The 14,360-nt window shown below is 39.5% G+C and overlaps 1 protein-coding gene across 1 annotated transcript in view; it reads left to right on the forward strand.

Moving 5' to 3' along the window:
• The window catches only part of LOC124550913 (inositol-tetrakisphosphate 1-kinase-like), a 100,875-nt gene that overhangs the window by 874 nt on the left and 85,641 nt on the right, over window positions 1–14,360 (forward strand). The window contains exon 2 of the mRNA XM_047125706.1: window positions 8,432–8,456. Coding sequence (XP_046981662.1) covers window positions 8,432–8,456 — 25 coding nt within the window. The remainder of the gene's footprint in view (window positions 1–8,431; window positions 8,457–14,360) is intronic.

Raw genomic sequence — 14,360 nt, forward strand, 5'->3', positions numbered from 1 at the left:
AAGCGAATATCATTTAATACTTTTCAATAGATTACTGATAACTAATTCATTATGAGAGCCACAAGATATACGTAACCAATAAGTCATTGATAAACTGTTGAGTTGTATCCATTTAAATATTTCATAGTTCGTTGTTGCATGAAAAGCTAGCTAATATTAAAAGTAGGAGAAGTATCGGTTTAAATTCATCTGAGCTAGTTATTCAGTTAGCATTCTGTGACTCACAATCAACTTTTTCCCTGAAGTATTCATTTGGTGCAGGACACGTATTGATGCATGAAACCATTTCTGTGGTTGTCAGTGCATTCAGTCCTCCGAGACGGCAGAAACTTGAGCTTTCTGCTCAGTATATTAGGTTGCCGTTGTATAATCATAAACGTATATTGCTTTTTCCGATTTTATACGTTTCCAGTGAACGTGAATATGTTTCTGTACTTATAATTCCAACATGTAGCGTTCTTCTCTCTGTATTTATGTTCTTTCTCATACAAATTGTTGCCTCCAAATGTCCACCTTCTTTACTGGGTATTGCTACCAATTATGAGAACATCCTTCTGAAATATTTTACTCATAAAGCAAAGTAGTAGTTAGGCCTACTTGTATTTTGTAAGTTGTGTTTTGTAACAACGGGAATAATTTAGATAGACACACTAGTCTTTGACAGTAGGCCCATAGTGAGGAGATTTATGTATTTCCTAAGAGGTTCACAGTCCATTGCTTAAAAATATACCCTTTTATAATCTAGGCTCCCCTTAGATCATTGTGGATACTCTGAGTAACTTTTCACCAAAGAATTTGAAGTTAAGTCAGTACCTGGACTAGTGCCAATTCTTGACACACAAGATTTTCATATGTACCCAGTCATTGACAGTTAGCTGACTGCAAATTTAAAGGCTTCTAAATCATTCCATGGCAGTTCAGATATAGGGAACTTAGTACATAGAATATTATATAAATATATATCTTGTTAATGAAGTTTAAGGTGGTTAGGAAAGTTTGATAAATAATTGTGAACAGGAAAAGAAAACATGTCTAAACAATAACAGAAATCAAAAACATAGTTAATAAAGCTGTGGTCAAAATTTTTCACAACTGAGGCTTGGGAACCTGTTTTTTAGCCTTACTCCTGTGACCAAGAGAAATGTACTAATAACTTCCCAGCGGAAGAGTCGATACAGAGAGATTTATTGGCTGTAAAATATGTCTTGTGTTAGGGAACACTGAAATAAGCACTATGGTATACTGCTGTGAGAGCAGAACTCAGACATGTGTAATGTCAAGTAAGGTACACGACCGTCGATGAAGAATGTGATAGACCTCGGATTTATTGTTTCAGTTCTTGGAGCCAAGAACTCTCTCATTTGGGGAGGGGGAAAAATGTCATATAAGGAGTAAAATTACTAACAGCATTTGATTTTACAAATACAGAGAGATTTTCTTTGTCATCATGCCCTACACTGTATGCATAGGCCTGCAATGTTATTCCCCACACATGTGATTACTTTGCCTGTTGAGATTGCAAAGATCGACAGAAATTAATTTCCAATAGAGGATCGTATAATGTAGTTAGTTTTGGTCACAGGTATGTTTTGAACTCAATTTTAAAAATGTAAAAGTAACACCATGGTACCAGTCATTGATCATTGATTTTTGGGGGGGGGGGGGGTGAGGAGTGTTGCCAAAGACTGGAACATCACAGAAAATTATGGACCAGTCTTATATACTTCTGCTTAAAATTAACAGCTGGGACTGATCACCGTACAATATCATGGATCAGTCTGATGTAATACTATTGCTAAATTTTAACTTGCAGATATTTCTCATTATGCATTAGGGATGTGCTCTAGTGTAAATTTTGTCATTTTGAAAAAAGTAGAAGCTGGTCTCAGGCCATGGATCTGAAGACCTAGAAGACATACAATTTCCTTATGCATACTGAAGAGATAGGTTTTACTTTCTGTAATCATAACAAAAGACAAGTGTTAGTGACTGGAGCACTGGCAAAAACTTTTGCTTCTACCTCATCTGTTTCTTAATGGTGAGCTACTGTGATTACAAACAAGTATTAGTTAGTTAAGCTATAGATTTTTTTAAGAACTCTTTGACCATAATGTAATCATTGGAATTATTAAGAAGAGTGCTGCTGCATGACACTGTCTTCAATCTAAACTTGATCAATCCACCGGACTTCCAGGAGTCCCATTTCATAGGCTCGCATAACAGGGCGCATTAGCCTGCACCTGAAATCTTGTCTAGGCCTACACACTTTTATTCATTACAGAGCTCTGCCACTTTTTTTTAGAAATGATCACCTGTGATGGTACTAAACTGCAGATTTAGCATTGCCTAGAGCGACGTAAAATGGAGTGGATTAGCAAGCGTGGCATAACTTGTGTTTGATTATCAGTCTGTTCATGGTGAGTCATACCATTTCCTTGGCACAGCAATAGTTTCGATACTGTTTTACAGTTGTGGCACATGTGAAGCCTTACGGGACAGTGCTGAAATAGACACCCCAAATCTTTTATCTGTTGAAGTTTTCTTTTATTATATATTTCTACCCCATGTCAGACAAATGGTATCATTATGTTTTCACTTGTTACCAAGTCATCAGATGATTTGAGTACATAACATAGTAAAGTATAGACTGAAGAGACCCAGAGGAGCACTCGCAGTTTAAATTTGTCTATGTTTTGATATGTTTCAGTTCTAAATGCCCCTCTGAGCCTTTTCTATTGACAAATTGCTATGTCAGCTATTTAGATCATCTGATGACAGGAGTTGGTAATAAGTTATAACTGACAATGATACCACTTGTGTGAATTGAGACAGAAATACATAATTAAAAAAAAAAAATAGAATATTTCCCTAATGTGAGTATGCCTAGTCTGTATATGATTTCTGTGTTGGCATAATCTGTATCACTTCAGGCAGGGGGTTACCTTCATAGCCTTGGATGTTACTGAATTAAGCAAATGTTAAAATTCAGGAGTAACTAAGAAACACATGTTTTTCTGTTTTCTTCAAAAAAATTCCTGCTCCGAGATACAGGCCTCCAAAGATGAAACTGCGAACACCATTCTGAAGATGCGAATTTCGGAAAAAGTTTTTAAATGCTGTAGGCCTATCTCTGTAACAGTTCTAGATATTTTGTTATACTTTTTTTTTATTTGAAAGATAATTGCTTAATGATACAATGGTACCCTCCATTTGGACATAACTGTCAAAGTTCTTTTACTTTCGCCCTTTGAATCTTTTCTTTAAATTTACAGAATTTTTTTTTTTTTTTTTTTCCAAAAATGGCAATCCAGGAAAGTTTGATTTTTTTCTGTTGATTAGTACCGTGTAGTACAAGAAGTACAAGGCTATCATTGGAGTAATGTCCAGGTTTCAATTTTTACAGGAGTGACAGATTTTCAAAACAAGACCACAAGTGTTGCAGTTGTAACTGATGACACAGGACATGACAGCGCATGCTTTGCTAGCAATGCGCAAAATTCTTCAGCTGCAAACAGGGGCAGAGAAGATCATCATTATTTCTGATGGTGCTCCCAGTCATTTTAAAAATCATTACCAGCTGTTTGAATTGAGTAAATCACTTGTGCCGACTGACTTGGTATACAGTGCTATTGGTCATGGAAAGGGGTCTTGTCATGGTGTAGGAGGCCTGCTGAAGCACCATGCTACTAAACATAATCTTTCCAGACCAAATACAGTGGCAATTCAGAATGCTGAGGATTTTACGAGAGTCGTGAAATCTTACACATCCACAGCCCTCATTCTTTTGTCCAAAAAAGGAAATCGAAGAATTCCGTGAGCAGAAAAAAGAAGAAGAATGGTCCGAACAAACAACTCCTGTGAAACGAATACAGAAAACACATTTTTGTACTCAAAGTGATGGACGAACTCATATTGCACACACTTTAAAGAGCAAGAAAGAAGAAATTTTGTTTGTTCGTCCAACACCGCAGAAACAGCAGGATAATATTCAGATTCACAACCGGAGAAGGGGGATGTTTGTGGCTTGTGTGTATGAATGTGACTGGTGGATTGCAGAGAGTATGGACAGCAGTTATGAGTTAAACGAAATTGTAGTGAACTTTATGCTACCACATGGATCAACTGCTGGATATAGGTTTCCAGCTGAAGGACAGCAACACCACCATCAGTGCTCACTCCCTGTTCACAATGTTTTGAAGATTGTAAGTCCTCCAGTTCCTATTGGTTCAACAGGAAGGCATCACTCTGTATCAAAGGAAGATACTGAAGCAGTGGAACACATTTTTAGTTCATTGACTGGCTAATTTTAGTACAAAACAGAGCCCACAGAAGTTGTATAAATTGAAACCTTTAAGTCTTTGGACCTTTCACATTCACTTTGGAACCATTTAAAATGCTTGAAAAATTAATCTCTTACTCATCTCTCAAAACTAAAATTATGTTAAATAAAGACCAGCTTTCGATTTTTATGAGCCCGTAATGTGATAATGTGGTAATAAAACGGGTCATATGTATGGCAAAAATTTCAATTGTATATAAAACCTGTTCAACCTAAAAGTGGAAGCTCTCCTTTTCAGGGAATGTAGAACTTTATGGCACTAATTAACAGAAAAAAATTAAAATTTATTGGTTTGGTATTTTTGAAAAAAAAAATTCCATAAATTTTGAAAAGTTCAGAATGCTATAGTAAAAGAACTTTGACAGATAAGTCCAAATGGAGGATTTCTTTGTAGTCATAAAGCAATTATATTCCAAATAAAAAAACAACAAAATATCTAGAACTGTTCCAGAGATACAGCTTTTTAAAATTTTTCCAAAATTCACATTTTTGAAATGGTATGCGCAGTGTCATCTTTGGAGGGCTCTATCTCAGAGCAGAATTTTTTTTGGAGAAAACAAAAAATATATGTTCCTTCATTTTAACATATGCTAAATTCAATAACACCCGAGACTAGGAAGGTAAATTTTTTTCTTAGCCTGCCTGAATTATATGAACTATGCCCGCTTTCTTCCTCATACAGCCCTTACTGCTCTCCAGAAAGGGGCAGTTCGAACACCGTGCATAAAGTAAACGTTGCTGCAGTGTATCTCCCCAGTATATCTCTGTTTCTGTTCTCAAAAGCACATCCCCTTTCCCTGCAGCACAATTTACTCTCAACAGTACATTATCACACGTCTGTAGGCAAAAAGTGAACTGTCAGAGCTTGCTGAGACTGCATGTTCATCAAATTATTTCGGTTTATAGGCTGTGTCATTAGAAAAGACTAAAATACTATACCACAAATGTTTTGGCTGTATTTGCATTGGTCCTCTTCAAGGCAACTAAACTGCTAGATTTTGGACATGTTCTTCCTGCTCTGGAATACTGGTTTCATTCCTCTGTGATCCACTAGGACATAGTGTGTATAGGAAACCAATGCATACCAACAGATATCTGCATGCAGTCACATCACCATCCAGTACAAAAGATTACTGGGTCACATATGCAAACAGTCTGAGCTCACGTGATTAATGGTAGTGGTAGCCTCCAGTGTGAGCCAAACTAGCTCCAGTCAATATTCTGCATAAATGGATATAGGATTAAGAACCTACAGTGAGCAATGGGGTACTGTGATGTACAACAGAGGAACAGCTCAGTATTGCTCTCTTACCTAGGGTGAGAGGTGTCAGTGACCTTGTAGGCTAGGTGCTGTGCCACAGAGGAATTAAACCAGTACTCTAGAATGACTCTAAGATCTGTTGAGGTACACAAATGATTCCATAGATGCTCTCCACATTGCAGGCATCTATGAACCTCGATGTGAATGCATCAAAGTTGACACTGGTGGAACTGGGAGATTGATTAGCACTTGCTTGTCACAACATGTGCACTACTTGCAACTGCTGCAACATAACAACTGGCAACAGTTTGACACCACATGGACTGCGACTTACCCATCCATTTTCAGTGACATTATGTGCTAGCTCAGTAGCTTTGAATGAAGCAGTGGAAAATAAGAGAGACTATCAAAATGATGTCCTACCATAACGAAGAGGGAGAACGGCTGCAAGTCGCCAACAACCCGACTGCCGGCTATCTCAGTTTGACCGGGTTCTTGTGTTCACCAGCCAGCAACATTATAAAGAAGTGGCCATGAGAGAAATCCTGCGCAGTGTCAATACCTCGCTGCAGGAAAAGGCTGCTCCCGAGTCAGAGCTGCCGATTCATTGTTGCCAGCCAGCCTTCTGCCAGAGTAACACAGCCACCCATACATACGCATATTTGCTCGAACTGTCCAGCGGAATACCAGAATGTCACGTTAGCAATTACATCACCACCTAGCACTGGCAGTCAGTTATCAGGCTATAGCACACTGTAAATATTGCACCAAAAGTATGCCATTTCTCTTTGAATGCGAGTCCGGAATTGCACTAAAAATTACGCCATTTCTCTTTGAATGCAAGTCCGATACCACACTAAAATTGTGCCATTTCTCTTTGAATGCCTGCTGTTGTGCAAATAAAACAGATGAAAACCTGTTTTATAGCACCCTATCCATGATGACTAGAAAACTGTGTCGAGTGCTGACATGATGGTCAGCCATGATATGATCAACTCGGAGAAGGGATGCGGTTGTCTGTTTTCGATTGCACACACTCTGATGCGATGTCATCCTTCGTGGCACTGCGAGTGCTCATTACTCACAGCAGCGAGACAGTATATTTCTTTGAAAGTACATGTAATGTATTGTCCAAGCGTAGGATATGAAGGAGTTTTGAGGAGCAGTTGATGTAACAGTGCATGCCCGAGTGGTGAAGCACACTGTCAATTCATTTGCTTGGCTTTGATTCCGACTGTTGCCTTCCTGTTTTTTCCCTATTTAATCATCTCATTTTGTTCCTCACTGTGTTAGTCTATTAACTGTAAATTTTAAATATATTTAAACAGTTAAATTCATGAACATAAAATAAATATATCCAATTTAGTTACCATTACTACCAATTTAAGTTAAAAGGCTATAGATGGTGGTAAAAAGTGAATATATGAGGAAAATTTAGTATTGAAGTGTTTTTTGTAGATGATGTTCCAAAGAGGCCCTTTTGCAATAAGCTTTAGAAGAGAAAATCATTTTTTGAGAGTAAAGTAGATCTGCTCCAAATGTAATTCTAACAGCAGGAGTGTGTGGGATGAGGTCACTGATTTTGCTCTAACTGTGCGAGTAGAAGCAGGGAGACGCCCCATTCAAGCTCGTTGAATATTTCACCTGAGTGAGCTGTAGGGAAAGGTAAAACACACTTAGAGATTTACCCATAGGGTTTGAGGAATTTTTGAGCAGCAGTTCACATATCGGTGTGATAGCAGAGTGGTCAGGCACACTAACTGGTAATTCGTCTGCTCAGGTTCGATTCCTCCTGGTACCATAATTTCTTTTTCGTTGTTATTTTATTCCTCACAGTGTTACGTGATTAATTATAAAATTTAAATACATTCAAATATTTCATTTTATATATGAAAGAAATTAATATACTTAATTTAGTTATGATTACTAGCCTTTTAAGTCAAAGGCCGTAGGCTACCAGATGGTAGAACATTGGTAAAATTTTGGCTTAGCCACCACTGCATCAAAATAGGCATTATATAAGAAAGAACATCCTCAGGATCTCGTATCTTTGTCGCCCTAAAGAAGACCTCTGCAAAGATGGTGTAAATGTTGGTGGTATAGTCTTTGATAGTGACACAGCCTAACACAGAAAATAATTTTGTTCAACTTGACATTGGCTGTGGAAGCATACAAACTTATTCTATATATTCAGTTTAACATGACAGAGTGATTTTAGTAGGCTCCATAGAACACTGTAGGTGTGTTGGTCTATACTAGTTCCGTGGAATCAAAAGTGTCGCAAAGGATGAATACCATATTGTGCACCAGAAAAGAGAGAAGCAGCTTTGTGAACAAAAAAGTATTGGGTTCATAAAATCAAACATTTGAGAGACAATAACTTTTTATTTTCCTCCTGTCAAATTTTTATGATCACAAATTAGTTAAATTAAAATTGGCTGCCCCTTTCTCCCACTGTTGGCAAAATTTCTGTGGACATTCACAACATCATCAGTCTAATTCATTGGTTCACCTGATCTACAGTAATCTCCTGTAGCTCTGCATCTCAGAGGCTTCAGATCATTTGAGTTTTTTCTACATTTCCCTGTTGCACACCCACACAGAGCTGCAATACCAAACATTGCATTTAAATAATTTTAAGAAACTACTGTCTTTATGTGAACTCAGTGTCAGTAATATTAGGTAATTTCAACACATATTATTTTCTTATAATGTCAGCAACATTTGATATTGCTATGAAGTTAACTATATGATTTCTTCAGAGTTGTATTATGTCAACACGTTATTTAATGACAAAGTATGCATTTTCTTTTTTTATTTCTTTATTTCAGGAGGCACGGATTTGACTTAGTTAAGGTATGTTAACGTAACTATATTCAATCAGCATTGATAATTTGTTATTACTAGTTTATTTAAGATATGAAGTGATATGGTAAAATTAAATAATTAGCTCATTCCCTGGAGCTTAAAGTTTTTGTTGTGATACAGGTTCCATTACCGAGAGAGAGAAAAAAAAGGGAAGTGAGATGCTGTTATATTTATTAGGTTCAACTGTAACTGTGACTTGATTAAACTCAAATTTTCTGTGACCAGTACCATTAGAGGTGCAGCATAAACATATGCAGGGAGTTTCAGACGGAACTGTAAATATTTTATGATGTGGTCATTGTTATGATCTTTAGTCTGAAGACTGGTTTGATGCAGCTCTTCATGCTGCCCTACCCTGTGCTAGCCTCTTCATCTCATAACAACTACTGCAACCTACAGCCTTCTGAATCTGTTTACTGTAGTAGTTTCTTGGTCTCCCTCTATGATCCCCCCCCCCCCCCCCCCCCCCTCTCCAGCTCCTGCCTTTTCACACACAAATCCATCGAGTAATAAATTGGTCATCCCTTGATGTCTCAGAATGTGTCCCGTCAACTGATCCCTTCTTCTAGACGGGTTGTGCCAGAAATGTTTTTCCCCCCTAATCTCTTCAGTGCCTCCCCATTAATTACATGACTTACCCATTACAATCTTCAGCATTCTTCTGTAGTACCATATTTAAAAAGCTTCTATCCTCCTCTTGTCTAAACTGTTTATCATCCATATTTCACTTACACACATCTACATCCACACAGATACTCTGCAAGCCACCATATGGCGCGTGTTGGAGGGCACCTGCACCACTATTTGTCATTTCCCACATCTACATCCACACACGATCTTCCTACTCATTAAATTATATTTTTACAGACGTAGGGCTAGCTGCCATTCATCACACCAACTGGAAATTTTGTCTAAGTCGTTTTGTATCTTTCTACAGTCACTCAACTTTTGACACATTACCGTACACAATGGCATCATCAACAAACATTTGCAGATTGCTGCCCATCCTATCCGCCAAATCATTTATGTGTATAGAGAACAACAATGATCTTATCACACTTCCCTGGACACTCCTGATGGTAACCTTGTCTCTGATGAACACTCGCCGTCGAGGACAATGTACTGGTTTGTATTATTTAAGAAGTCTTTGAGCATCTTGCATATCTGTGAACTTATTCCGTTTGCTCGTACCTAACAGCCTACAATGGGACACCATGTCAAATGCTTTCCGGAAATCTAGAAATATGGAATCTGCCTGTTGCCTTTCATCCATAGTTGTCAGTACATTATGTGAGAAAAGGGCAAGCTGAGTTTTGTCCAAGCAATTCTTTCTAAAACCATGCTGATTCATGGACATAAGCTTCCCAGTCTCTAGATAGTTTATTGTTAATTTGTTCAAGGATTCAGCACCAAATAGAAGTTAATGACATTGGTCTGTAATGTTGCGGGTCTGTTCTTTTACCCTTCTTGTATACTGGAGTTATCTGCACCTTTTTCCAGTCGCTTCAGACTTCATGATGGGCAAGAGATTCACAATAAATGCAAGCTAGGTAAGGGGCCAATGCCGTCGAGAAGTCTTTGTAGAACCGAACTGGGATTCCATCCAGACCTGGTGATTTATTTGCTTTCAAATCTTTCAGTTGTTTCTCTACTCCAGGTATGCTTATTACTATGTTGTCCATATGTGAGTCTGTCTGATGGTCAAACGATGGTATGTTTCTACGATTCTCCTGTGTGAACGATTTCTTGAATGTGAAATTTAAAACTTCAACTTTCCTTTTACTGTCTTCAACTACCCCACCAGACCTGTCGACAACCCACTGAATGGAAGTTGTGCACCCATTTAGCTATTTTATATATGACCAGAATTTTATGGGGTTCTCTGCCAGATTAAGGTGTGACGGTAGTAGTTATTGTATGTTTTGCGTATAGCTCTTTTCACAGATACACAAATCTCTACTGACCTCTGCTCATTGTCATTCATGCGTTCCCTTTTGAACTGAGAATGCAACAGCCTCTGCTTCTATAGCATCCTCCAGATTTCATTATTAAACAATATTAGGTCTTTTCCATCCTTTATCCAGACACATACCTCTCCAGACCATGATTTACAATCTGTTTAAACTTTGCCCATAATTCCTCTACATCCATCTTACTGGAACTAAGTGATGCCAATTGACTGTCTAAGTGAGATGTTAATAACCGCTTATCTGCTCTATCTAGCAGAAACACTCTCGTAGCCTTCGTGACTGACTTACTAACTTTTGTAATCATGGTTGCTATAATGACATCATGATTGCTAATCCCCGTTTCTACACTGACATTGTCGATAAGGTCCAACGTATTTGTATCTGCAAGGTCTAAGATATTTCCATTGTGTGTATGTGTGTGGGCTGCCGGACTAGCTGCTCAAGACAATTTTCAGAAAACGTATTCAAAAGTACTGTGTGACACACAGGAGACGGACGGTTTTGAACTGCATAGTACTGAGGGCGCGGTGGTGGGAGGCGGTTGTGGTGGGGATAGTTCTGATTCACACAAGAAGCCATTCCATTTACTCAGTCACTATGGAGCAGTCGGACTTGCAACGTCGAATGTTTGTCTATGACTGTTTCATGAAAAGTGGTGAGTCTATTATTGCTACGCAGCGATTGTTTCGTGCGCGGTTTAATGTCGGTCGACATGGAGCTGTTCCGAGCCGTAACACAATCCTCAGATGGGTGGAAAACTTCAGATCAACTGGAAACACACTGGATAAGAAGCATCCTGGCCCAAGACGCAGAGTAACGACCCCAGAAAATGTTGAAAGGGTAAGGCAAGCGGCAGTCAGAAGCCCAGGACGGTCAGCTAGACGTCATGCTAGTGAGTTACGAATCAATCATGAATCGGTTAGATGAATTTTGCATAAAGAACTAAAATTCCATCCCTACAAAATGCTCATTGTCCAACAACTTAAGAAAACTGATTTTGCTGTACGAGAAGACTTCGCTTACAGAATGCAAGGGATTTTCGGATCGAGTGAAAATGAAATTTTATTGATGAGTGATGAAGCTCATTTTCATTTAAACGGGACCGTGAATAAGCAAAACCTATGTTACTGGGCTCCAGAGCATCCACACCTTATCCACCAGTGTCCTCTACACTCAGAAAAAAGGTAACAGTCTGGTGTGCTCTTGGCTCTGTTGGCATTATTGGACCCCTTTTTTAAAAAAAAGAGAACGGGGCCACAGTTACTGTTAATTCGGTTCGTTACATTCGTATGCTTGAAACATTCTTGAAACCAGAACTAAGAAGACAACAAATCCCTTTAAAACGCATTTGGTTCCAGCAGGATGGGGCAACATCGCACACCCCAAACACTTCGATGACAGTTCTTAGACGCATGTTTCCTGGCCGGATTATGTCACGTTTCGGCAATGTTCCTTGGCCTCCCAGGTCTCCCGACTTGTCAGTATGTGACTTTTTTCTGTGGGGGCACCATAAGAACTGTGTCTATAACCACAAACCACGAAATTTGGACGAGTTTAAGAATGCAATCGTTCAAGCAATTGCTACCATCCCTGTAGAGATTTTAGTCCATGTGATGGAGGATTTTGAGAAGATACTTGAGTCCAGCATTCGAAATGATGGACATCACCTTGATGACATTATTTTTCACAAATAACTTTGTTAACTAAAATGGCAAATAATGAGCTTTGATTTTGTATAAATAAACATGCATTAATTTTAAAGTTGGCTGAGTATTATTTCAGTAAAAACCGCCAGTCTCCTGTGTGTCACCCTGTATTTTGCATGTCTGTCTGTCTGTACCCCACACAATGAATCCCTGGGCGTCCCAGTCTGTACTCAACAGGTTAAAGTTTCCTGCAACTAGTATTGCATGATGTGGGTATTTACACACTATTGACTGTGGACTTTCTTTGAATGACTCTAGAAACTGTCACAGCAGAATTGGGTGGCCATTAAAAACTCCAGCAATTAATTTGGTTTCACCTACACCTGTTCTACGCATCAGATGACTTCACTGTCTCTCAGAGCTTTGACCTCAATAGACACCATGTTTGCATCAACTGCAATGAACACACCCCCTCCTATGGCCTTTAACCTGTCTTTCTAAAATATGTTCTGTGACTTGCTAAATATCCCAGAGCTTTCCACTTCAGGTTTCAGCCAGCTCTTGGTCCCAAGAATAATTTGAGCATGAGCACTTTCCTGGAGTGCAGTAAATTTGAGAACTGTATTACAAATACTTTGGCAGCTTACTGATAAAACTGTGACAGGAAATGTGTCTTTATTCTGAACACTGTTTGACTTTCCTTGCTCGGTATCGACCGGCAAGTGTTCCTCAGAGTACCTCAAACAACTGCCTAACCTAAAAAATCCTCATGTGGACTCCACAGGTACTCTGCTACCCGAGTAGATGCTTCCTTTGTGTTGTGCATCTATTACCTATCGAGGGGAGACTTACACTTCCCACACAATAATGCAGGTCTAGAAATCTGTAGCCAAGACTGTCACAGAGTCGATGAAGCCCTTGGTTGAGACTCTCCCCTTGGCTCCAAACAGAAGGACCCACATCAACTTTGGGAATGATGCTGCATATTGAGAGCTCTGCTTGTGCCCCGTGCATGAGGTCAGCAATCTTCACCACCTCTGCCAGCTGCACATACGAACCCATGCAACAGGTGTCATTGGTGCTGATGTGAGCCACAACATGCAGATGACTGTACTCTGCAGGCTCGATAGCCACAGGCGAGGCCACCTCCAAATCATGGATGAACCCTCCCCCTCTGGCAGAGATACTGAGTGCACACGGAGTTTCTTTCCAGCCCTGAACGTTGTCTGCCTAAGGGGCTCCATAACACACCTAACATTGGAGCTCCCAGTAACTACTAAACCCCTCTTCCCCTATGCCTGCTCGGACCCTGCTGAAGGAGTGGTCACCTGCCCACTCACAGGGTGAATGGGCGAGGCCAGGCAGCCATTGGCACTCTGCCTTGAATGACGTGAATGCATTACCACCTACCATTCGCCCTGTTGCGAGGGCGAGTCCACCACATCGGGTTCACTAGTAGGTGCCTCGAAAGCAGAGCCCATGGGCAAAACAAGCGACACCTGAGGTGTCCAATACAATGTGCCAGATTCTCCACCACTGTTACACCCCAAGGTAGCAGCCTGAAGATGACTGACCTTAGTCAAAAGCAGATGCAGCTTTCGTGAACTGCAGCCAGCTCCTCCTGCATCCACAGACAGTATGCACATATCCTAGTCCTCCTAGCAAAACTAACCGAGGAAGTGAACTATATAAGTAGACAACACTAGATATGTAATTTGCTACCCTCCTGATGTGTCACCAGTGGATGCTGATGCGTTACTGAATTACGTAGCTAGGCCTTTCACTGAGCAACTATTACAGTACAGACTGAATGAATTTACATGTACAAAAATGTGAGATTAAACCTCTCATACAGAAAAACATGCACAAAATTTAGTAAATGTGCTACTTGGAAACACAGAAAAAGATTAACACTCAACTTAATGCTCCGTAGATGTATATCAGCCGAGAGCTGGAGCCTGACCTGCTTACTAAATGGACGACTAAACTCCGTACAAATACTTTCAGGAAAGACTTCCTGACACTTAAATCTATACTCAGTGTTAAGAAATTTTTCTTCTGTAGAAACGCTTTTCTTGCCATTGCCTGTCTACATTTTATATCCTCTCTACTTCCCCATCATCAGTTATTTTCCTGCCCAAACATCAAAACTCATCTACCACTTTAAGTGTGTTGTTTCCCAATCTAATTCCCTTGGCATCACCTGGTATAATTCGTCTACATTTCCTTTATCCTTGTTTTGCTTTTGTCGATCTTCATTTTATCTCCTCCTTTCA

The sequence above is a fragment of the Schistocerca americana genome, chromosome 9, assembly GCF_021461395.2.
Source record: "Schistocerca americana isolate TAMUIC-IGC-003095 chromosome 9, iqSchAmer2.1, whole genome shotgun sequence".
Classification (NCBI taxonomy): domain Eukaryota; kingdom Metazoa; phylum Arthropoda; class Insecta; order Orthoptera; family Acrididae; genus Schistocerca; species Schistocerca americana.